Here is a 23,105-nt window from a genome sequence, read left to right on the forward strand (position 1 = left end):
GGGCTGCCCGAACCGGGCGCTCAGGACACGGCAGAGGTGGAGGGCCGTGGGGCGCGCATGGCGGCGGTGCCGGGGCTGCCCGCCCCCCCCGCTCCGGTCCCTCCCCGGTAGTGCGTCCCGCCCGCCCCGCCCCCGCGCCGCGCTGCCCCCCCGGTGCCGCGGCCCCGGGATGGCCGCGCTGCTCGCCGCCGCCTGCCTGGGCTGCACCCTCGCCATGTTCGGGACCGGGCTGTGAGCGCCGGGGGGCTGCGGGGGGCGGCGCTGCGGCTGCACTGGGGGCCGGGGGGTGCAGGGGGGAGCACACTGGGTCCAGTTCAGGGGGTGCAGTGGGGGCCGGGGGGTGCAGTCTGGGGGTGCAGGGGGGAGCACACTGGGTCCAGTTCAGGGGGTGCAGTGGGGGCGGGGGGTGCAGTCTGGGGGTGCAGGGGGGAGCACACTGGGTCCAGTTCAGGGGGTGCAGTGGGGGCGGTGGGTGCAGTCTGGGGCTGCAGGGGGGAGCACACTGGGTCCAGTTCAGGGGTGCAGTGGGGGCGGTGGGTGCAGTCTGGGGCTGCAGGGGGGAGCACACTGGGTCCAGTTCAGGGGGTACAGTGGGGGCCGGGGGGTGCAGTCTGGGGCTGCAGGGGGGAGCACACTGGGTCCAGTTCAGGGGGTGCAGTGGGGGGCGGTGGGTGCAGTCTGGGGGTGCAGGGGGGAGCACACTGGGTCCAGTTCAGGGGGTGCAGTGGGGGCGGTGGGTGCAGTCTGGGGGTGCAGGGGGGAGCACACTGGGTCCAGTTCAGGGGTGCAGTGGGGGCGGTGGGTGCAGTCTGGGGCTGCAGGGGGGAGCACACTGGGTCCAGTTCAGGGGGTGCAGTGGGGGGCGGTGGGTGCAGTCTGGGGGTGCAGGGGGGAGCACACTGGGTCCAGTTCAGGGGGTGCAGTGGGGGCGGTGGGTGCAGTCTGGGGCTGCAGGGGGGAGCACACTGGGTCCAGTTCAGGGGTGCAGTGGGGGCGGTGGGTGCAGTCTGGGGGTGCAGGGGGGAGCACACTGGGTCCAGTTCAGGGGGTGCAGTGGGGGCGGTGGGTGCAGTCTGGGGCTGCAGGGGGGAGCACACTGGGTCCAGTTCAGGGGTGCAGTGGGGGTGGTGGGTGCAGTCTGGGGCTGCAGGGGGGAGCACACTGGGTCCAGTTCAGGGGGTGCAGTGGGGGCCGGTGGGTGCAGTCTGGGGGTGCAGGGGGGAGCACACTGGGTCCAGTTCAGGGGTGCAGTGGGGGCGGTGGGTGCAGTCTGGGGCTGCAGGGGGGAGCACACTGGGTCCAGTTCAGGGGGTGCAGTGGGGGCCGGGGGGTGCAGTCTGGGGCTGCAGGGGGGAGCACACTGGGTCCAGTTCAGGGGGTGCAGTGGGGGCCGGTGGGTGCAGTCCGGGGGTGCAGGGGGGAGCACACTGGGTCCAGTTCAGGGGTGCAGTGGGGGCGGTGGGTGCAGTCTGGGGGTGCAGGGGGGAGCACACTGGGTCCAGTTCAGGGGGTGCAGGGGGGAGCACACTGGGTCCAGTTCAGGGGGTGCAGTGGGGGCCGGGGGGTGCAGTCTGGGGCTGCAGGGGGGAGCACACTGGGTCCAGTTCAGGGGTGCAGTGGGGGCGGTGGGTGCAGTCTGGGGGTGCAGGGGGGAGCACACTGGGTCCAGTTCAGGGGGTGCAGTGGGGGCGGGGGGTGCAGTCTGGGGCTGCAGGGGGGAGCACACTGGGTCCAGTTCAGGGGGTGCAGTGGGGGCCGGGGGGTGCAGTCTGGGGCTGCAGGGGGGAGCACACTGGGTCCAGTTCAGGGGGTGCAGTGGGGGCAGTGCGTGCAGTCTGGGGGTGCAGGGGGGAGCACACTGGGTCCAGTTCAGGGGGTGCAGTGGGGGCCGGGGGGTGCAGTCTGGGGGTGCAGGGGGGAGCACACTGGGTCCAGTTCAGGGGGTGCAGTGGGGGCCGGTGGGTGCAGTCTGGGGGTGCAGGGGGGAGCACACTGGGTCCAGTTCAGGGGGTGCAGTGGGGGCGGTGGGTGCAGTCTGGGGCTGCAGGGGGGAGCACACTGGGTCCAGTTCAGGGGGTGCAGTGGGGGCGGTGGGTGCAGTCCGGGGGTGCAGGGGGGAGCACACTGGGTCCAGTTCAGGGGGTGCAGTGGGGGGCGGTGGGTGCAGTCTGGGGCTGCAGGGGGGAGCACACTGGGTCCAGTTCAGGGGGTACAGTGGGGGCCGGGGGGTGCAGTCTGGGGCTGCAGGGGGGAGCACACTGGGTCCAGTTCAGGGGGTGCAGTGGGGGCGGTGGGTGCAGTCTGGGGGTGCAGGGGGGAGCACACTGGGTCCAGTTCAGGGGGTGCAGTGGGGGGCGGTGGGTGCAGTCTGGGGGTGCAGGGGGGAGCACACTGGGTCCAGTTCAGGGGGTGCAGTGGGGGGCGGTGGGTGCAGTCTGGGGGTGCAGACCCCCCCCGGCACTGCACGCTCCCCTCCGCGCTCCCTAGGTCTGACCTGCGCCAGATGCTGGCAACCAAGAGCGTGGAGAACATCCAGTTCCTGCCCTTCCTCACCACGGACGTCAAGTACAGCGGGGTTGAGCTCTGGGGAGGGGGTGGGCCACATGGCCCCCCCACAGCGGTGGGGCAGGGGCACACCCACCCCCCTCCCCACCGTGCGAGCGCCTGTGCCATTTGCCCTGCAGCAACCTGAGCTGGCTGGGCTACGGCTGCCTAAAGCGGGACTGGACGCTGATCGCCGTCAACGCCGTGGGGGCGGCCCTGCAGACCCTCTACATCCTGGCCTACCTGTACTACAGCCCCGCGAAGGTGGCGGGGGCGGCCTGGCAGGGTCCGTGGTGGGGGGACAGGGGGACCCTCCCCCTGAGTGGCCGCTCCTCTCCGCCCCCAGCGCCCCGTGCTGCTGCGGAGCCTGCTGCTCCTGGCCGTGCTGGCCGCTGGCTACGGCTACTTCACCCTCCTGATCGCTGATGCGCAGACGCGCCTGGAGCGCCTGGGGCTCTTCTGCAGTGTCTTCACCGTCAGCATGTACCTCTCGCCGCTGGCCGACCTGGTGCGTGAGGCGAGCCGGGGGTGGGGGGGGCCGTGGTGGCGCCAGACTGCCCAGCCCGGGACCAGCCTGACGTTTGGTTCTGCAGGCCAAGATTGTGCGGAGCAAGTCAACGCGCTGCCTGTCCTTCCCCCTGGCCCTCACCACCTTCCTGGCCTCCACCAGCTGGACGCTGTACGGCCTGCAGCTCCACGACCTCTACATCACGGTGGGTTGGGGTGGCGGGTGTCCCAGGAACGCTCGCCTGGCCTGTCCCATCCCATCCCATCCTCATTCCCATTCCTATCCCAATCCCCATCCCATCCCATCCCAGCCCCATCCCAATCCCCATCCCATCCCAGCCCCATCCCAATCCCCATTCCCCCATCCCATCCCTATCCCAGTCCCTATCCCCATCCCATCTCCCCCCCCCCCCCACCCCGTTCAGCTGAGCGGTTGGCACGGGGCCGACCCCCCTCCGCCGGTGTGTGTCACACAGCAGAGCCCGTGACTCGGCTCGGTGAGATGAGTATTGATTTTAATTAATTAGATGGTATAAGGCCAATAAATCTCCCCCGGCAACGCGGGGCTGCGGCGGTGGGGGAGGGCAGCGGCGCCACGAGCCGGGTGGATCCGCTCTCCCCGCAGATCCCAAACGTGCCGGGGATCGTCACCAGCGTGGTGCGGTTCTGGCTCTTCTGGCGGTACCTGCCAGGCCGGGACAAACCCTACAGACCCCTGCACGCCTGAGGGGCCCGCCGGGGAAGGAGCCCGCCCGCCCACAGACTGACGAAGGAGCCCCCCACCCCCCCCCCGGGGTGTCACCGCAGCGCTGCCGTCCCCCTTGGCCTGGGGCCCCCCGCTCCCGGCAGGACCGGGGTCCCAGGAGGGTGCCTCCTGCTGTGGGTCACCCTCGCTGGCGCCCCTCCAGCCCTTGGGCCTTCAATGACGGTTGGGTTGGGCTCCCCGACGCCCTTGGGGTGCCGGGCGCCCCTCGCCCCACTGCCTGGGGACCCCTGGCCGGTGTTCCACGCCCGCAGTGCTGCCCCAGCACCCGCCTAGGGCGGCCCGGTGGCTCTTTTGTACGAATTTAAGTGCCTTGTAATAAATCCGAGACTCTTCCCAGCGCCTGGTTGTTGGCCCCCTCCCTCCTGGTGTGAGGCCAGGGCCCCTCTTGTCCCTTGTCCCCACCACGGTTGGGGGGGCTGAGCCTGACACCCCTTGGGCTTTGCCAGACCCTCTGCCAGCAGCACCCTCGTCCCGGCAGTGACGCAGCGTCAGCCCCTGGAAAGGCAGCGGGCGCCGGGCCGGGTTGGGGCGGAGCAGGGGCACCGAGGATGATGGCGCTGAGCCCCCCAGTCCCTGCAGCGGCAGCAGCCTGGGGACACCGCTCGCAAGAGGGAATGAAAAGTCTGTTCTGCAGCTCCAACCGTCAGGCCGGCAAACTCCCGACTGATTAAAAACCCTCGCTAAAACCACGACGACTGAACGCGCAGGGCTCAGGTGGCTGTTGGCATCGATCCAAGTTCGATTAACAAATTAACACCGCCTGCGGAATGAAGCCATCAGGCGGGCGCGTCGGCAGAGGGACGGGAGCGTGTTTGGGTGACCCAGTGACACAACAGAACCCTTGCGAAAGGCAAGGAGACCCTGCGCCCCGGGCGAGGAGCCCCGTCCCCGCAGCTCGCTGGGTGCGGGCACGTCCGGCTGACGCAGGCCGGATTAAGGAAGCGGTGACAAGGACTTTGGCAGAGCCCGCGCTACGGCTCAGACGCTTGTTTACACCTTGCAACGTGGCCTGGGAAAAAAATTCCGTACAGAGGTGAGCGGCAGAAACGGGGCTGAGAGGCGAGCCCGGCTCCCGCTGCAGCACGCGGCCCCGGCCGGCGCGGCTGGGCTCGCTGGGCGTGCTCCGTCTTGCTGCGGCGGCGCGCGGAGCCGGGGCTCCCCTGGCCCGCAGCGGCTGTGATGCAGGTGTCTGTGCCCCAGGGACTCCCTCGGGGCCACGCGCCGCTCCCCAGCCGCAGCAGGGAGGAGCCCCCCAGCTCCCTCCCCTCGCAGCACCAGGGTGCAGCTCCCAGTTTGGGCCAAGGACCGGCCGCTTTGGGAAAGGGCAGCTTTCCCTGCCGCCACGTCTGGCGGCTCACCGGTCGCTCCGGCTGGCATGCGCCGCTGGCGGAAGCAGCCACAACGCGGCCTCACGTGCGAGGCTGAGGGAGAGCACAGCAGTTCCCGGTGACGCGAGCGCCTGCAGCGGGCACGTGTCCACGCAGGGAGAAGCTGCCGTCGTGCCGCTGCCTGCCGAGCTGCCGGGGGGCTGAGTAGCCCCTGGCTGGCTGTGCGTGGCCATGGAGGGCTGCTGTCCCTTGCCCAGCACCGAGGCTGCCGTCTGTGCCCCACAAAGGCGTTGCTTCGCCAAATTCGGGGCGGTGCCACCCCACAAACAGCTGCGCACAGGTGAGACCGCAAGAGCTGCCCACCCTACTCTGGAGCTGCCACTGTTGCTCAGGAAACAGCTAATTAGTCGCTCCTGCTAATTAGTCCGAGTCCTCCCTCATGATGCCAACTGCTCGTTTTTGCAGAAGGATGCGCAGCCAATAATTAAAAACAAGAAAGTCCTTTGGCTGGTATGCGAAGAAGCCGGGGAGGCTGCCAGGAAGGCAGGCCCCGGCATGCGTCACCGCTGGCTGCGCAGCAATTCCAGCTGGGCCAGCAGCGCCGGGGCTCAGGCACCCCCGGACAGAGGGACGCCCCCAGACAGAGGCCGCAGGGGCGCCCATCCTCTTTCCCGGCGCGAAGCTCTGGCGCATCTGCCTGCCACTGGCCGCCGAGGCGGGGGCAGAGGAGCAGCGGCTGCGGTGGCTGCGCCGGCAGAAGCAGGGAGCAGCACCCCCGGCGTGGGCTGAGCCGCCCCGGCAGGCCGGGGGGAGACCGCAGGCTGCGGGCACTCCGCACTTTAAAGGCTGCGCCGCCTGCTCCACCCAGGCAGCTCCTCTGCTCCTCCTGGAATCCGGCCAGCGGGGCCGGGACGAGTCTTCTCCAGCTCCCCCGTGACGGAGCCAACCACATCTGAAGGGCAGCCGGGCAGGCGCTCTGCCCGCGGGGCCAGGCCCCGTCCTGCCCTCCCCGCTCCAAGCCACTCGGGGAGGGAGAGGCCGGGGCCTGCGCAGAGCTCCCCAAACACGGGCCTCACCCCGAGAGACGCCATTTCCCACCGGCGAGGCTTCGAGCAGCGTCCCGGGGCCCTCGGCTGCCCGCGGCGCCGGCTGGAGGCCCCCCGGTTCCCCCAGGAGCACCGGACACCGGAGGCAGCCACGGTCCCGCAGCTTTATTGGGGTCAGAAGCGCAGCCCTTGCCGGCGCAGGTCCGCCCGCGCTGCGCTGATGTGTTCCTGCAGCTCGGCCGCCGCCTCCTCGCAGTCGTTGAAGGTGGCCAGGCGGTAGCCCACGGTGGCCAAGGAGTAGCAGCCGAAGGCCATCAGCAGGTAGACGGGCAGGGGCAGCAGGGCCTCCCGGAACCGGGCCGGTAGCCGCAGCCCCGGCGGCGCCAGCGCCAGCACGGCCCAGGCCGAGCCCAGCAGGGCGAGTCCGCACAGCCACTGCCCCAGCTTGGTCATGGCGGCCTGCGGAGAGCGGGCCCGTGAGACCGGCCCCCCCGCCCAACCGGCCCGGCCCAGCCCGGCGCCCTCCGCGCCCCTCAGGGGCCTCCCCCGCACAGGGCCCGGCCCCGCACCCCTCTGAGCCTTCCCGCACCAGCACCGAGGGGCCGCGGAACAGGTACCGGCCCGCCCCCGCCCCCTCACCTGGACGGGTCCCGGGCCCCGCTCCCGCGCTGCCCCCCTTCTCCTCGGCGCGTGCTGACGTCACAGCAGTGCCGCGGCGCGGGGGTCACTGGGAGTTGTAGTGCGGAGCCGCCCCGTCCCGTTGCTTGGCGCATGCGCAGTGGGGAGGCCGAGCGGCGAGGACCCCCGGCGCAGCGGCGCGGGAGGCGGCGGGGCCGCAGGAAGCACCTGGCTTCCTCCGCGTCCGGCCGCCGTGGGAGCGGGCCTGCCCGGGCCTCCCACGGCCGGCGCCCTTCCCACGGCTCCCCCGCGGGCACGGAGCTGCCGTTGTTGCCCGGCCGAGCGCGACAGCCCAGCCCGTGCCAGCGCGGGGCACTGCTGGCGGCCAGGGATGGAGCTTGGCCCTCCGCCACCCCCATCCGCCTCGCCCACGCGAGCCCGGAGCCACCGGGACCCCCCGAGCCCCAGCAGCTCCCACGCGCCCGGCGCCGGGGGCAGCTGCAGGCGGAGGAGAGCTGCCAGCAGGTTTTCCCTGCGAGGGGAGGGGGGCCAGCAGCTGCCCCCAGCGAGGTGCAGAAGCCCCCCGGGCTCTGCACGCAGCCCCGACTCGGCGAGCAGGACTGCCGCACCTGCACACCACAGCGCGAGGAAGCCGGGCCGAATGCCGGTGGAGGAACCAGCTCCATGGCTGCTGCAGACAAGCGGCTACAAAGAAAACGACTTTATTGGGGGGCTGAGAGCCCCAGGCCGCCCAGCGGGGAGGGGGCTGCCCGGGACATCAATTCCTCTTCCTGCCTTTGCCGACAGCCTTGGTGGGAGGAACGACGGGCACTGCGGCCTGGTAGAGGGTGGAGGAGATCTTGTTGATGTAGTAGAGGCCGATCATGGAGAAGATGAGGCTGCGGGGAGAGAAGAGGCGGCTCAGCTGCTGGCAGGAACGCACCAGGGCTGAACCGACACCTTCCCCGTCCATCCCACCGCGGTGCCCAGCACTGCCCCTGCCCGCTCCCTCCCAACGGCAGGCAGGAGCCAGCGGGGCCCCCAGCGGCAGCCACGGCGCCTCAACGGCCACTCTCCAGGCCGGCTCTGGACTCACCAGGTGGTCACACAGACTCGGTGAATGAGGCCCGAGGCAAAGAGAGCCAGCAAGAGGCAGGTGAGGACTGCAGGGGAAAAACAGGAGAGAGAAAAGATCTTAGAACTGCAGAAGGGTTTGGGTGGGAAGGGACCTTTAAAGCCCACCCAGTCCAACCCCCCTGCAAGGAGCAAGGACACCTTCAAGCAGATCAGGTTGCTCAGAGCCTCAGCCAGCCTGGCCTTGAACGTTTCCAGGGATGGGGCTTCCACCGCCTCTCTGGGCACCCTGGGCCGGTGTTCCAGTATGGATCATACACCACCCTCAGTGTAAAACACTTTTTCCTAATGTCTAATCTGAATCTACCTCCCTCTATTTTAGAACCATCACCCCTCGTCCTATCCCAACAGGCCCTGCTGGAGACTTTATGCTCGTCTTTCCTGCAGCCCCCTTTAGCTACTCGAAGGCTGCTCTAAGGTCTCCCCGGAGCCTCCTCTTCTCCAGGCTGAACAGCCCCAGCTCTCTCAGCCTGGCCTCACAGCAGAGCTGCTCCAGCCCTCTCAGCATCTGCGTGGCCTCCTCTGGACCCGCTGCAACAGCTCCACGTCCTTCTGATGTTGGGGGCTCCAGAGCTGGACGCAGCGCTGTGGGGCAGGGTCTCACCAGGGCAGAGTAGAGGGGCAGAATCCCCTCCCTCGACCTGCTGCCCACGCTGCTGGGGGTGCAGCCATACTGCCCCAACACAGCAGGACAAACCTGCCCTGAGCACGGGCAAAGCTCAAGGGGATCTACCGGGGGGCCCTTCCTCCAGGGTAGGGCTGGGACCCTTCGGTCCCACAGGCAGAGCACACCCAGCGCAGGGCCGCACTGCAGGCCCTTCACAAACCCGGCCATGCTGCGGGCTGGCACAGCCGGTGCTTCTGGACGCCGACGCCCCCCGCCCCAGCACTCACTCTCGGGGAATATCTTGGCCTGGAAGCCCTTCCCGAAGACGAGGTTCTCCAGGTTGTTGAAGGCCTGGGCGGAGGGTTAAGTGACAGAACAGGGTGCTGCGGCCCCAGCCCCGCTCCCCGCGGCCCCAAAGGATACGGTGAGGGAGCAGACGAAGAGCGCGGAGCCCAGCAGCCCGCCCTGGATGGTCAGCCACTCGGTGGAGGCCAGCTGCCGGCTGTACATCTGCATCCCGGCGAAGAGCAGCAGCGAGAGCAGCGAGGACAGCGCCAGGGAGGTGCCCGTGCCTACGGCTGGGGCCGCGGGGCCGCTTCAGCAAAGCCGCCGGCACCGGGGCCACCGCAGCCATGGCGATAGGGACCGCGGGGCCGAGGCCGCTGTTCGGGCCTCAGCCTGGCCTGGTCCGCCCCACGGCCCCGGCCCCGGCCCCGGCCGCCCCACGGCCCCAGCCGCCCCCCGGGTCCCGGCCCATCCCCGGTCCCAGCCAGGCCGGTCTCACCCACCAGGCGCCTGCCGCCCCCGGCCCCATCCCGTCCCCGTTACCCATGGTGCCCCGCGGCGTCGCCCCCGGCCCGGTACCGCCGCTCTGCGCAGGCGCACTGCAGCCGCGCCGGGAGGGACACGGCATCAGGCGCGGAGACAGTGCGCATGCGCAGGCACCCCCTCCGCCCTTCTCCTCGAGCGGAGCGCTCCGCCGGGCTCGGGCGCCCCCTGGCGGCCGAACGTGGCGCCGCAGGTCCCGCCGTCTCGCGCGCCCCCCGGCGGCGGGGAGAGGCGCAACCGGCGGCCCCGGGGGAGGGGGCGCGGGACCCCCCTGCAGCCCGGTGCCGGCCCTGGCCCCTCTCCCTCTCCCGGTTTCCCCGCTCAGCCCGCCCGCGCCCCACCGCGGGGCGCCGCTCCTCGGCCCGCGCTGCTGCCCGCACGGGCCCGGCCTGAGGGGCGCGGAGGCGCGGCGGGAGCCTCCCGGTGCCACCGCCGCCGCCCCCCACCGCCGCCGCCGGGGCGGGTCCCGCCGAGCATGCGCGCCACCGCCCCCGCCCTCCCCCCGGCTCCGCCGCTCCCTGCAACCGAGCGGGGCGTCCGCGGCCGCCGCTGCTGCCGCCGCGGGGACCGGTACCGGCACTCGGAACGGAGCCATGGCCGAGGGCGAGGACCTGCAGACCTTCACCTCCATCATGGACGCGCTCGTCCGCATCAGCGTGAGCGGCGGAGGCGGTGGGGGGGGCACCGCGGGGCGACCGGGCCGGGCCGGGCTCCCCCCGGGACCGGCGTCGCTATGGCAACGCGGCGGGGCCCGATGGCGGGGGCGGGCGGGGTGGCGGGGGTGCCCTTGAGGGCCGGGCGGGCTGCGGCGAGGCCTCGCACCCGCGCCCTGTCCCGCCGGGTGGCCCATCCCCCCGGGGAAGGCCAGCACTGACACCCTCCCCCCCGCCTCGCGGCACCGGGAGCTGCCCGCGCACCCGTGGGTGCGGGTCCCGTTCCCCATCCTGGCCCCCATCCCACTGTCCGTCCTGGTGCTGGGCCCGGTGCTGGGCCTGGCTCTGGTCCCAGTGCCGGTCCCGAATCCCGATCCCAGCCCAGCTCCCCGTCCTGGTGCTGGTCCCAGTGCTGGGCCTGATCCTGGCCATGCTGCTGCTCCTGGGCCTGAGCCTGGCCCTGGTGCTGGCCCTGGCTCGCGTCTCAGTGCCGATCCCCATCCCTGCCCTGGTGCTGGCTCCTGCCCCAGTCCCCATCCCGATCCCATCCTGCTGCTGTCCCAGTGCTGATCCTGACCCTGGTGCTGGTCCTGGTCCAAATCCTAGCCCTAGTGCTGGTCCTCATCCTGGCCCCAGTCCTGGTCCCCGTTGTAGCGCTGGTCCCAGTGCTGGTCCTGATCCTGGCCCTGGTGCTCATCCCAGCCTCAATCCCCATCCCAGTCGCAGCCCTAGTCCCCATCCTGGTGCCGGTCCCCATCCCCATCCTGGCGCTGGTTCCAGCCCTGATCTGGTTCCAATCCCGGCCCCAATCTCGTCCCTGGTCCCTGTCGTGGCCCCAGCGCCAGGTGACGCTCCCCCCTCTCTCCCCAGACTAGCATGAAGAACATGGAGCGGGAGCTGGTTTGCCCGGTGTGCAAGGAGATGTACAAGCAGCCGCTGGCCCTCCCCTGCGCACACAACGTCTGCCACGTCTGCGCCAGTGAGGTGCTGCTGCAGCATGGCTTCCTCTGCTGCGACCCCACCTCCGAGCCCTCCTCGCCCGCTGCCACCCCTGCCACCCGCAGCCCCCGCCTGGGACGCCGGACTGTCCCCAAGCCCGACCGCCTCGACCGCCTCCTCAAGTCAGGTAGGACAGCCCGAGGGGACGGGAGGGCTAGCGGCTCCGCGGCACTGGACCCCACCTGACGTCCTCCCCGCCTCCCTCCCACAGGCTTTGGCACCTATCCGGGGCGCAAGCGGGGCACTGTGCACCCCCAAACCGTCAGCTTCCCCTGCCCGGCCTGCCAGCGGGACGTGGACCTCGGTGAGCGGGGCCTGGGCAGCCTCTTCCGCAACCTGACGCTGGAGCGGGTGGTGGAGCGCTACCGCCAGACCATCAACATCAGCGCAGCCATCATGTGCCAGTTCTGCAAGCCGCCACAGCTGGAGGCCACTAAGGGCTGCACCGAGTGCAAGTCCAGCTTCTGCAATGAGTGCTTCAAACTCTACCACCCCTGGGGCACCCAGAAAGCCCAGCACGAGCCCACGCCCCCCACCCTCACCTTCCGCCCCAAGGTACGGCCTCCCCGGTGGGGTCTTCCTTGCCCGCTCGGGATTTTGCGGGTGCCAAGGGGGGGATGCTGGGCAGGGTGGGTGGGTGCGGAGCCCCACTGAGTTCCCCTGTGCCCGTGCAGGGGCTGATGTGCCCGGAGCACAAGGAGGAGGTGACTCACTACTGCAAGACCTGCCAGCGGCTGGTGTGCCAGCTCTGCCGCGTGCGCCGCACTCACACCAGCCACAAGATCACCCCGGTGCTCAGCGCCTACCAGGCCCTCAGGGTAAGGGCCGCTGGTGCCATGCTCGGGGCAGGGACGGGGGCTCGGCTTGGCAGAATCGGGGCCACTGGTGGAGCCCTGGCACAGATGGGGTGCGCAGGTGGGGGGCGCGGGTGTTGCCAGTGCCTTGCCTCACCTCCTTCCCCGCAGGAGAAGCTGACGAAGAGCCTCGCCTACATCCTGAGCAGCCAGGACACGGTGCAGACCCAGATTGCCGAGCTGGAGGAGACAGTGAAGCACACGGAGGTGAGACAGGAGCTGCCCATTTGTCTCTGAGTTGTCCCCCGGCACGGGGTGGCACTGCCGGGGACGCGCGGTGTGCTGACCCCGCCGTGCTCGGCAGGTGAACGGCTTGCAGGCCAAGGAGGAGGTGTCGCAGCTGATCCAGGGGCTGTGTGCCGTGCTGGAGGAGAAGCGGGCGACGCTGCTGCAGGCAATTGAGGAGTGCCAGCGGGAGCGGCTGGCCAGCCTGCACTGCCAGATCCAGGAGCACCAGGCCATGCTGGAGAACTCGGGCATGGTGGGCTACGCCCAGGAGGTGCTGAAGGAGACTGACCACCCCTGCTTCGTCCAGGCGGCCAAGCAGCTGCACCACAGGTACGGAGCTGTGGGGACCCTCACGGGCACGGGGCGGTTGGGGTCCCTCTGGTGCCCAAGGTGGCCGCCCTGTGCTGCCCCTCCACGTGCCACCCCGCCGCATGCTGCCCTGACACCCCTGCTCTCCTGCGCTGCAGGATCCTCCGGGCCACCGACTCGCTGCAGAGCTTCCGTCCCGCGGCCACAGCCTCCTTCAGCCACTTCCAGCTGGACGTCAGCAGGGAGCTGAAGCTGCTCACCGACCTGGCCTTCATCCGAGGTAACGGCAGCAGGGCCCGGGCACCGGCTGTGCCCCGTGCGGAGGTGCAGCCCCTGCGGGCAAAGCAGCTCCCTGCCCGCCTCGGAGCCAGAGCCCGGCCACAGCCGCTTGCGCGTCTGCCTGTCCCCCCATCCCCGTCAGGGACGGCCCCCGCCCCAGCGCCCCAAGAGCGATCCCTGCCCCTGCCCTGTGCCAGGGCGGCCGGGCCGGGGGGCAGAACAGGCAGGGCCGCGGTGCCAGGTAAGGGTAGCAGGAGCGCCGGAGGGTGAGTACGGAGCGAAGGCTGCCCCGCCGCAGGGCAGGAGCCGCGTGGCCCTGCCGGACCCGCTGGCACACTTTTCAGACCTGCTTCTACCTCTCTTTGTTTATAGGCTGCGGCCGCTGCTGAGTCGTCACCGAAGTAACTGAGGCAAGTCACACCCCTGCCCCAGAGCCGGCCCCGCTCTCTCTGTCCCATCCCTCCATCCCTGTCCTGCCCCGGCCCCACTCCGCAGCCATCCTCCATCCCCGGTCCTGCCCGCTGGCGCTGGCTCTGCCCCCTCTCCATCCACTCCTCCTGCCTTCCTACCCCATTCCGTCTCCCTCTCGCCCCATTTCCATCCCTCTCCGCACCCCGTTGTTGTCCCTCTTGCCCTGTTTCTGTCCCCCCGCCCCATTTCCGTCCTCCTCATCATCCCGTTACTGTCCCTCTCACCCCATTTCCATCTCCTCCTTGCCCCATTCCTGTCCACCTCCTCTCCTTATTTCTGTCCCCGTCTCGCCCCATTCCCGTCCCCCTCCTCGCCCCATTCCCATCCCCCTCCTTGCCCCTTTTGCATCTCCCTCTCACCCCATTCCCATCCCCCTCCTCGCTCCATTCCTGTCTCCCTCACCCCATTCCTGTCACCCTCCTCACCCCATTTCTGTCCCCCTCTCACCCCATTCCCGTCCCCCTCCTCGCTCCATTCCTGTCTCCCTCACCCCATTCCTGTCACCCTCCTCACCCCATTTCTGTCCCCCTCTCACCCCATTCCCGTCCCCCTCCTCGTCCCACTTCCACCCGCCATCCCCTTCTCTCTCCGCCCTCCCTTCCCACCCTGCCTCCCCACTCCTGCCACGCCGCCGGCACCTTCACACCGCCCTGCCATCCCCATCTCCTCCCCTCCTCCCCTGCTGCCTCCATCCTCTTTTTCTCTCTCTCTCTCTCTCTCCTCGCTCCCCGACTTGCACTCAGCCTGTCTGGTCCCTGGAGCCCCACAGCAGCGAGCTCCTCTGTCTCCCCGACTCTCGCTCTCCTCTGGTGCCTCCACACGGTCTCCGCAGTCAGATCCCCCTAGATTCCTGCTGGTTGTGCGTCCGTGCGTCCGTCCGGAATGCCCCTTCCCTGCGTCTGGCTGCCTCCCCGCCTGCCGGGGGGGGGGATGCTGCCTGATGCCTGCCGGTGCCTCTCCCCGCAGCGCCCGAGGCCCCCGTCATCGACACGCAACGCACCTACGCCTACGACCAGATCTTCCTGTGCTGGCGGCTGCCGCAGCACTCGCCGCCCGCCTGGCACTACACGGTGGAGTACCGCAAGACAGACACCAAGGCCAAGGGGCTGAAGCTGTGGCAGCGGCGGGAGGAGGTGCGCGGCACCAGCGCCCTCATCGAGTACCTGGACACCGACAGCGTCTACGTGCTCCGGGTGAAGGGCTGCAACAAGGCGGGCTTTGGGGAGTACAGCGAGGACATCTACCTGCACACCCCGCCTGCCCCAGGTGAGGGTTGCCGGGGGCTCGGAGCCCGATCCGGGGCTCCCCACTGGCCGCTTGAGCCATCCTCCTCACCCGCCCTCCTCTCCTCCTCCCCGCAGTCCTCAACTTCTTCCTGGACAACCGCTGGGGCTTCAACCGGGACCGGCTGGCCATCAGCAAGGACCAGCGCGCCGTGCGCAGCGTCCCCGGCATCCCCATGCTCTTCGCTGCCGAGCGCCTGATGACCAGCTGCCACCTCTCCATCGACCTGGTCATCGGCGACGTGGCCATCACGCAGGGCAAGAGCTACTGGGCCTGCTGTGTGGATCCCAGCTCCTACCTGGTCAAGGTGGGCGTGGGGCTGGAGAGCAAGCTGCAGGAGTGGTTCCAGGTGCCGCAGGATGTGGTGAGCCCCAGGTGAGCAGGGCTGGGGGCTCGGGGGGTGCCGGGGGCGCCCTGCCTCCCCGCTGGGCACCGACTCTGGGGCATGGAAGGGAGCCCAGCCTGTCCCTCATGTGCCTGTGCCGGGACTCACCCGTCCCCCCGCGCCGCCGCAGGTACGACCCCGACAGCGGCCACGACAGTGGGGCGGAGGACACGACGGTGGAGGCACCCCCACCCTATGCCTTCCTCACCATCGGCATGGGCAAGATCTTGCTCTCGCATGGGTCGGCGCTCACCTCTCGCGACCCCAACGGCTGCACCGTGCCCTTGCCCCCACGCATCGGCATCTGCCTGGACTACGAGCAGGGCAAGGTGAGCTTCTACGACGCCGTCTCCTTCCGCGAGCTCTGGGAGTGCGGCGTGGACTGCTCGGGGCCCATCTGCCCTGCCTTCTGCTTCATCGGAGGGGGGGCCCTGCATCTGCAGGAGCTGGTGGCCAACAAGCAGGAGCGTAAAGTCACCATCGGGGGCTTCGCCAAGCTGGACTGAGGCGTGCTGGTGCTCCCCAGTGTGCGCCGGCTACGAGCCCCGAGTGCCCGGCGAGCTCCAGGGCTGGGGTGGGGGGGTGAGCAGGGAGCAGAGCACAGCGAGCGGCTGGGAGCAAGCCGGGCGTTTGTTTTGTGGGATGGGGGGGGACGGGGACAGCTCGGCCGTCCCCTCCTCTCCCCGTCTGCCTGCCCCTTTCTCCAGCTTGGCTCAGGGCCGTGGGCAAGGCTGGGCGGAGGGTCAGCCCTAGAGATGGAGCGGGGAGTGGGGCGCGAGTGGGATGTGGGGCTGTGCGGGGAGGGGGCGGCAGTGGCGGTGGGGGTGGTTATGGGGAGGGGAGCGGCTGGGTGCTGGCTGGGGCGAGGGAGGCAGCTGGGCTGGGGGGAGAGAGGGCGGGGGAAGGCTGGGCTGGAACAAGGTGTGAAGACTTTTTTTTTTTTTTAAAATGGCTCGTTTTCAACACGGCTCACCCGGCTGCAGTGCCGTGGCCGGGCACAGCTGCCGTCGGGTCCGTCCCGTGGGCTGCCTGGCCCCGGGGCCTTGCTGTCCCCACTCTCCCTCGGGTTTGCGGCGCGTTGCCGGCTGCTCAGCCCCGGCCAGCCTTGCCCGTGCCCCGGCCTGCGCTCAGCCCTCGTTACGCCGCTCAGCGCCAAACCACACGTGGCTGGGGCGCAGGGTCGGGGTCTGACCCGGCTGGGATTGGTCCGAGCCGCTGTAGTTTCCCCTGGGTTCTGTTACGTTTGGTGTATTTTCATGGTTTCCTACAATAAACTGCAATGCCAGACTCCTCCGGAGCCTCCCTGCAGCAGAGGCGGCCGACACGGGGGGCTGCAGGGTGCCAGCCGCTCCCTGGGGTGCGGCGCCCATCGGCGAGGCCATGGGGCTGGGCAGTCCTTGGGGCCCTAGCCAGCGGGGGCCAGTCCTGCCGCGTGCTGACGTGTCCAGTCCCTGCCCGCGCTCTTCCCGGCTGCGTGGCCACTGCCGCCCCGGCCCCGGGAGTTGGGGTGCTGCTGGGCCACCTCCCTGCTGGGCCTGTAAACCCCTGTAGCGTTGGGTGTGTCCAGCCTGGGGGAGCTGCTGGGCACTGGGGCATCCTCTTGGGGGGGCTGGACCCCCCAGCCGGGTGCCCACATCCCATGGAGAGCGGCGTGGCAGGTGGAGGAGCCCCTGCAGCCCCCGGTTGCACCCCCCCACCCCACTGCCAGCCTCTGGGCTTGCATCCCCCCGCTCCTGCTGGGCAGCCCCCACGCCCCCCGCCCTTCGCCTGCACCCCAGCGCGGCCCAGGCGCCTCCTGGCACACGCGAGTGTCCTCGGGCACCCGGCGTGGCCGCGCCTCCCACCCGCAGCCCGTGTGCGGTGGCCGAGGCGCCCACCAGCCACCCGCTGCTGGGCTGGTCGCGGGGTGGTTCCCAGCGGCTGGCCCTGCGCCTGAGCTCACAAGGGATTTATTGGGGAAGGTTTGTTTCCTTGTTTCTCTGTTTTTTCAGTGGCTGCCAGAACCTTCCCAGCACGGGCCCAGCCCAAACCGGGACTGCGAGGGGGCCGCTCCCCGCACAGGGCATGGCTCACGCCCCGGCACAGCCTGGCACACGGCTCCACACCGAGCAGGCCAGGTCCCCGGCCCCCCTCGCTGGGGCCACCCTGTCGCCCTGTGGCACGGCCCGCAGCCCTGCTGCGCAGCCCTCCTATGCTGTTCCGGGGCTCGCCTGCAGTTTGGAGGAGCCCAAGCCCGGATTCGGTGGGGAGGGAAGCGGGATTGGCCGGGTGCGGCTGCATGCACGCCAGCGATGCACGTAATGCCTTCACGAGGTTCGCCCTGCAGATTTACGGCCTTGCTGCTGCCTTTGCATGCCACTCGTGAGGCCGCGGGACAGCCGGTTGCATCAAATGAGACACGTTTGTTCACGAGACGGAAACCGAGAGTGCGGGAAGAGCAGGTGGCATGCGAGCAAGAGGGACAACGTCCTGGCAGGACGCGGTCACACCCGAGGGGATGCAGAGGACAGGGACGCTGCCTGCGCCCCAGCAGCTGCAGGTACAGCCAGTGAGAAATAATCCCAGCAGAAACCCCGCATCTGCCCAGCGGCCCCCCGAGCTGAGGGCACCTGGGTGGGTGACAGCCGCGCCGGGGATGTCCAGCAGTGCCACTGCCCCACAGCAGGCACCCGGGGAGCCCCTGCGGCATCACTGTGCGCCCGGGCTCGCCGCAGCCCCCGGGACACGGCACTCAACTGCACCCATCCTTTTATTGCGAAAGGCGATAAATACACCGCGGCTGCGGACCCTGCCACCCCGCTCTGGCCCAGCCCGGCCCGGCGCCACCACCCCATATCTATAGCTTTATATAAAATAGCCCCACAACAGGAGCAACAGAACCCCCACAGGTGAGCACAGGGGGAGCGAGCCCAGCCCTCCACCCATGGCGCAGAGCAGGGGGTGCGCAGCCAAGCAAGCGTGGGGGTCGAGGGTGCGAGGGACCCTTCCTCCCCCCCCCCCAATCTTCGTTTGCCCAGTTCCGTCATGCGCCCAGACCATCCGGCTGTTCCAGAACCATCCGGCTCCCGCTGCCCGTGGTGAGGGGCCAAGTGGCACCGAAGGAGACGCGCTGGGTGCCGGTGCTGCTCCCCCAGGAGCGGGGGGCTGCAGCCGCCCCCTCCCCTCAGCGGCCGCCCTCCGTCCCGGTGCGTCCCTCAGAGGTTGTCGGAGGTGGCAGCGGGGTTGGTGTAGGTGAAGGTGCCGGACCCCGCGCCGTTGCTGCCGGCCACCTGGGGAGCGAACAGTGCGGGTGTCAGAGCCCCCTCCTCAACCCCACCTGGGGAGCAGCAGGGGAGTCCCCGTGCCCTCACCACGGGCAGTGGTGCTCAGCCAAAAAGTGCATGTGTGTGTCCTGGCCCCGCATGGTGGGCAGAGCTCTGGCCATGGGCACCCCCAGGGGCACGCGGAGCCGCAGCCCGGCCGCAGGGGCTGGCAGAGGAGCCGAAGCAGCGCAGGCTGTGCTCCCGCCCGATAAGCCTGCCCGGCAAGAGCAAAGGTAAATATTTACCCAGGCCCCTGGTATTTGACCAGGGCGAGCTGCTCACACGAAGCCAAGCAGCTGGGAACGGCCCCTGCCCGCAGCACCGGCACATGGGAGCACTGCGCAGCGGGGTGGGAGCGCGGGGCCAACCCCTGCAGCCCCAGCGCCGCTTGAGGGGAGCCCTGCCCTCCTGCGTGTTCCGGCACGCTCCTGATGCCGCAGTTTCGAAGCTGCTGGGCGCGGGATATAGGGTGCGGGATACTGGGGAGCAGACCCCTTGCCACACCCGCACCGCCCTGACCCCCGCCCCAGCCCTGCTCCCCGTTCACGGTGGACGGATGCCCCAACTCCAGCAGGCTTGAGGGTCTGGCTGGGACGCGGCTGAGCCTGAGGAAGGGGCAGCATGGGCAGGCAGCAAGCCCCCCACCCTTGCCCACCACGGCACAAGGGGAGCAGCTGCCCAAGGTCGCAGGGAGCTCCCTGGAGCCGGGTTGGGTCTGCCAGCGCCGGCCACGCGCGCAGCACCGTTGCTCCATCCAGGCGTGAAAGTTACGGTCACCGCCCAGCCGGGAGGGGACCCAGGGCCACCCGGCCCCTCGCCCCACCAGCTCCGTTAGCCATTAACCCAGCAGCCAAGGGACCTACCCAGCTGCACCCAAAAGCGCCTCCACACCACCGCAGTGGCCGGGACGCTGGGTGCCAGTGGCCCCCGGGCCGCAGGTGGCCCCAGGCTCTCACCTGGCTGTAGGGGTTGGGTTTGCTGTTGGGCGAGACGTAGCGCCCATGGCTCTGGTATGGGGGGTACTCGGCCATGGGGTGGTAGGAGTCCTTGGCACTGAACAGGTCCAGCTTCCCGCGGCTTTTCCGGCAGCAGGTGCAGGTGGCCTGGGGTGGGGAGAGGGAAGGGGGTCAGGGGCCTGAGGGCGCAGGGGACCCACCAGCAGAAGGCTGGTGAGGAGAGGGACAGGGACCCACCATGAGGAGGCAGGTGAGGATGCTCAGCAGCAACAGGATGCAGACCAGGACCAGCAGAGCAATGCCCCAGTCTGGGACCCCGGGCACCGGCGCTGGGGACGTCACCTCCGCAGTGCCTGAAAGAGGAGCAGAGCCATGTCTGTGTCCCTGGGCAGAGCTGCGGGGCTGGCCAGGACAAATAGCCCTGAGAGACCCCCCTCCCAGGACAGGGCGCGAGGGGTCCAGTTGGTCTCCCCAGCGCTGTACGCCACAGGCACTGGGAAACTGCACTGGCTCTGCCGGCTGCAAGCCCTGAGCCTGTCCCACGGCCATAGACCCTCCCACCCCCGTCCCCCCTCGCGCCCCCAGCCCGAAGCTCCCGCTCACTCTGGATGCTGGCCAGCTGCAGGTCCATGACGAAGCCGTTCTGGTCCAGGCTGTTCCTCAGCCGCTGCTCAGCGGTGTCGCTGGTGATGGTGTCGTTGCCGCGCCCGAACACGAGGGTGGACTTCACGGCCACCGAGCCTTGGCTGCTTGCGAGAGGAGGCCTTAGCACCTGGATCGCCACCCCCAGTGAGGGTGGTCAGGACACACCAGCTCCATGTCCGGAGCTGCCGACCTGCTCACCTGAAACGGAGCTCGCTGCACCCCTTGTAGCTCTGCCCACCCATGCAGCTCGCGCAGCCGAAGACGTGTTCAAACTGAAAGGAAGCACCAGGGTGACGGCCATCTCCCCAGCAGACACCCCCTCCCTCCCATCCCCTCTCCAGATCAGCCGGCACTGCCGAAGTGGCTGGCGGACCAGATCCTTCCATGGGGAGCCCAATGGGACACGGCTCCTTCCCGGCGCAGATGCGGGGTGGGGGGGTCTTTGCTCACCCACGGGCAAGGGTTGGGACTCACCATGGCCAAGACAGCGTGGCTCAGGCTCTGGTACTCCTTGGACACGGGGTCACGCAGGCTCTCATTGAAGCTCCTGTTGAGGATGCGGAAGGAGAGCGGGACCGGGAGGAGCAGCTGGACCGCAGTGGGGAGCGGGGCTGCAGCTCTGCTGGGGCTGGGACTGCCGCCACTGCCCGGCACAGCCGTGGGGGTCCACCCAGCAGCCGTGGTGCCCTGCGTGGTGACAGAGGTTTTCTGCGTGGGGATGACCTGAGCGCTGCTGCTGCTCCCCTCGCCTCTGGTGCCAGAGGTGGGGATCACCGTGCCACCCCCCACGAGGGAGGTGGGAACCGCGGTGCTGCTGTTGGGTGTGTTGGTGCTGAAGGGGGTGACCCAGCTGCCGTTCATGGTGACATTGGCGCGGGAGACAGCAGCGCTGGTAGAGATGGGCACTGCGGTGCTCTTGGCTGTGGTGTGGCCTGCGGAGCTGTTGCTGGACTGGAAGTTTGTGGTGTTGCCCGTGGCAGGGAAGACTGTGGTGTGGGAGGAGATGGAGGCTTGCGTCCTGTTGCCGCTTGTGTTTTTGGAGATTGTGACGTTTGGCGCGGCAGTCGTGAGGATGACAGTTGTTTCGGTGGTCGTCTCCGTGGTGGTTGTGTCAGTGGTGGTTGACTCCGTGGTGGTTGTGTCAGTGGTGGTCATCTCCGTGGTGCTCTCGGTGGTGATCGCAGCACACGTACCTAGCAGAAACACCAGGAGTTGGCAGCTGGGACTGCAGCACCGGTTCAGGGAGGTTTTACACAACATGGCTCCTCAGCTGGACCGCAAGGCACCGGGAATCACCGCAGCCTCCGGCAGCTCCTGCCGCCAGCGAGGCCAAGACCTTCAGGGACATCCTGTGTCTGGGGCTCGTGCTGGACACATGTGGCACTGCTGAGGATCCGGGCGGTGCCACCTGGGTGGCCGGCACCAGCTCCATGCCTAGCCCTGCAGACCCCTGCAGGGGGGTTGGGCACAGCCCCGCACCACCCCCCCACCCCCAAACTCCTCGCCGGGCTGGAAGTTTGGGGTGCCACCCCTCTGCACCCACATGGCCTGGCTGCCAGTCAGTGCAGGTGGCTCCTGGGCGGTTTCCCAGTGGATGCCGCAGCAGCCGGCAGCACTGGAGGCGAGCCCGGGGTCCGGACGATTCACCGAGACACACCTGCATACCAGGCTGCCGGCCCTGGGCACAGCCCAGTCCGGCTGGCCCCGGCGCAGCCCGGCTGTCCAGGCCTGGCTGATCCGTCTGGACACGACGAGTGGGGGGGCATTGCAGCCGCAGCGAGGTCCCCGGGTCCCAGCTTTGCTGGGGACAACCAGCCCTGGGGCGCAGGACCAAACCAGGAGAGATGGCGATGTCCCTGCTGCCGGCGTGCTGAGAGCCACTGGCTCTGGTGTCCCCCCAGTCCTCGCTCAGAACGGCCACGCTCCCATCCCCCTGCCCCGCTACCTCCCTGCTCGCTCAGGTCCCAGCCTGGGTCCCTCCGGCTCGGGGTCCCGCTGGCCCCAGTCCCTCACCTGTGCCCAGCACCAGCAGCAGCAGAAGGGCAGCGAACGCCACGGGCGTCATCTCGGGGTGGGGGGGGAGGGGGGTTCCGGGGCTCTGGAGGCTCTGTGGCGGCTGCTCTCCCGTTAGCCAGCGGCGCGCTCTGCGATCCGGGGATCAGGAACTGGCGGCTCGGCTTTATAGAGCACCTGGAGCAGGTGGGGAGGCCCCACCCTGCCACCTGCCCCGGGGAGGGGGGAGTCCCTCCACCCCACTTGGCACAGCGGGTACACCCCTCACTGATGGGGCCCCCATGGGTGGGGTTCCCTATGCTTGCTCAGTTCCAGGGGGGACACCACCACTAGTGCCCCCATGCTGCGAGTGGACACAGCCTCAGGCGGGGGGACACAGGGCAGAGGCAGTGAGGAAGGGGTGGGGGGGCAGCCCCGTGGGCTAAGCCGCGGCTCCCAGGACTTGGTGGGGAGCATGGAGGGGGGACACAGAGCCCCCCAGCCCCTCGCTCAGGGCGGGGGTGCCTCATCCTCTGGCTTGGCCTGGGGTTAATCATTACCGGTCAGCCACTGCCTCGCCCTACACGCAAATAAACACCAGTGATCCCCCCCCCGAAATGCTTACGCAGATGGGGCCCAGGGCCCCACGAAATCCCAATACCTCCCAGTAACCTTGCTTCCAAGTCTGAGGGGCCCCCCCTCACCCCGGTCACGAGGGCCCCAGAGGGCACAAGACCCCCTTCCCAATCAGGACATGGCCCCCAACCCACGGCCGATGCCCGGTGCCAAGCGGATGCCGGTGCCCTGCCCCGAAGGTACCAGGTGCCGCCTGCACCGGGGTGTGGAGCCCCACACCCCACCCCGGCCTCCCCGACGGGGTCCACGGCCTCGCTGCCGGGCACGGGGGGATGCGGGCAGGGGACAGGCTGTGGGCGAACATGGCCTCCCCGAAGCCCCTCGGAGGCAGACGCCCACCCCGCCACCTTCGCGCCGACTCCGGCTCAGCTCGGCACCGGGGCCGCCGCTCGCGGGCAGTGCCCCGCCCCGCGAAGGGGGTGGAAGGTCTGCGGTCCTCCTCGCAGCGGAAAAGCCGAGGACACGCTGCGTGGGGCAGCCGAGGGAATGGAAGGGGCCGGACACGCGGAGCCGCGGCCCCCGAGGGCGCCCCCGCGTCCTCCCACGGCGACACCCGCGGGCAGCGGGCGGGGGGCGGGGGGGGGGGCGCACCAGCACCCACGCGTGGCCTGGAGGTTGCCGGGGCCGCCCCATCCCCGCGCGCGCCCCCTTCCCCTCCTGCTCGGCGGCGCTCGAACCGCGGCGCCCCCTGGCGGGCGCGGCCCCGCAACGCCCCTCCCGCGACCCGGTTCCGC

At 69.8% G+C, this 23,105-nt stretch overlaps 5 protein-coding genes across 8 annotated transcripts; 2 read left to right on the plus strand and 3 right to left on the minus strand.

Moving 5' to 3' along the window:
- The first annotated feature begins 142 nt into the window (after positions 1–142).
- SLC50A1 (solute carrier family 50 member 1) lies at positions 143–4,607 on the plus strand. 2 transcript variants are annotated; one of them, XM_086768387.1, is made up of 6 exons: positions 143–231; positions 2,488–2,565; positions 2,685–2,808; positions 2,891–3,052; positions 3,138–3,257; positions 4,264–4,607. In XM_086768387.1, the coding sequence occupies exons 1-6, from the start codon at positions 170–172 to the stop codon at positions 4,486–4,488; spliced, it is 771 nt and encodes a 256-aa protein (XP_086624513.1). In that variant the 5' UTR covers positions 143–169; the 3' UTR covers positions 4,489–4,607. The 2 variants fall into 2 exon arrangements, with proteins under 2 accessions (XP_086624513.1, XP_086624514.1); XM_086768388.1 differs by lacking the exon at positions 4,264–4,607 and adding an exon at positions 3,677–4,154.
- Positions 4,608–6,341: 1,734 nt separating this feature from the next.
- DPM3 (dolichyl-phosphate mannosyltransferase subunit 3, regulatory) lies at positions 6,342–6,941 on the minus strand. The gene is made up of 2 exons (XM_086768376.1): positions 6,831–6,941; positions 6,342–6,650 (listed from the first exon to the last, which is right to left on the minus strand). Exon 2 carries the CDS (start codon positions 6,642–6,644, stop codon positions 6,366–6,368), a length of 279 nt encoding a protein of 92 aa, XP_086624502.1. The 5' UTR covers positions 6,645–6,650; positions 6,831–6,941; the 3' UTR covers positions 6,342–6,365.
- Positions 6,942–7,515: 574 nt separating this feature from the next.
- KRTCAP2 (keratinocyte associated protein 2) lies at positions 7,516–9,523 on the minus strand. Its single transcript, XM_086768390.1, has 5 exons — positions 9,379–9,523; positions 8,974–9,128; positions 8,838–8,901; positions 7,906–7,972; positions 7,516–7,708 (listed from the first exon to the last, which is right to left on the minus strand). The coding sequence occupies exons 1-5, from the start codon at positions 9,461–9,463 to the stop codon at positions 7,588–7,590; spliced, it is 492 nt and encodes a 163-aa protein (XP_086624516.1). The 5' UTR covers positions 9,464–9,523; the 3' UTR covers positions 7,516–7,587.
- A 361-nt stretch (positions 9,524–9,884) lies between these two features.
- TRIM46 (tripartite motif containing 46) lies at positions 9,885–15,549 on the plus strand. 2 transcript variants are annotated; one of them, XM_086768382.1, is made up of 11 exons: positions 9,909–10,034; positions 10,902–11,157; positions 11,242–11,585; positions 11,705–11,848; positions 11,996–12,091; positions 12,189–12,442; positions 12,580–12,701; positions 14,138–14,437; positions 14,533–14,830; positions 14,971–15,169; positions 15,284–15,549. In XM_086768382.1, the coding sequence occupies exons 1-11, from the start codon at positions 9,972–9,974 to the stop codon at positions 15,344–15,346; spliced, it is 2,139 nt and encodes a 712-aa protein (XP_086624508.1). In that variant the 5' UTR covers positions 9,909–9,971; the 3' UTR covers positions 15,347–15,549. The 2 variants fall into 2 exon arrangements, with proteins under 2 accessions (XP_086624509.1, XP_086624508.1); XM_086768383.1 differs by having other exon boundaries at positions 9,885–10,034; positions 14,971–15,549.
- A 2,022-nt stretch (positions 15,550–17,571) lies between these two features.
- Positions 17,572–22,679, minus strand: MUC1 (mucin 1, cell surface associated). 2 transcript variants are annotated; one of them, XM_086768309.1, is made up of 8 exons: positions 22,555–22,679; positions 21,757–21,887; positions 20,218–20,936; positions 19,942–20,015; positions 19,702–19,844; positions 19,336–19,451; positions 19,099–19,245; positions 17,572–18,109 (listed from the first exon to the last, which is right to left on the minus strand). In XM_086768309.1, exons 2-8 carry the CDS (start codon positions 21,806–21,808, stop codon positions 18,035–18,037), a joined length of 1,326 nt encoding a protein of 441 aa, XP_086624435.1. In that variant the 5' UTR covers positions 21,809–21,887; positions 22,555–22,679; the 3' UTR covers positions 17,572–18,034. The 2 variants fall into 2 exon arrangements, with proteins under 2 accessions (XP_086624435.1, XP_086624434.1); XM_086768308.1 differs by lacking the exon at positions 22,555–22,679 and having other exon boundaries at positions 21,757–22,019.
- Between the last annotated feature and the right edge of the window lie 426 nt (positions 22,680–23,105).

Source organism: Chlamydotis macqueenii, chromosome 28, assembly GCF_036417535.1.
Source record: "Chlamydotis macqueenii isolate bChlMac1 chromosome 28, bChlMac1.mat, whole genome shotgun sequence".
Lineage (NCBI taxonomy): Eukaryota > Metazoa > Chordata > Aves > Otidiformes > Otididae > Chlamydotis > Chlamydotis macqueenii.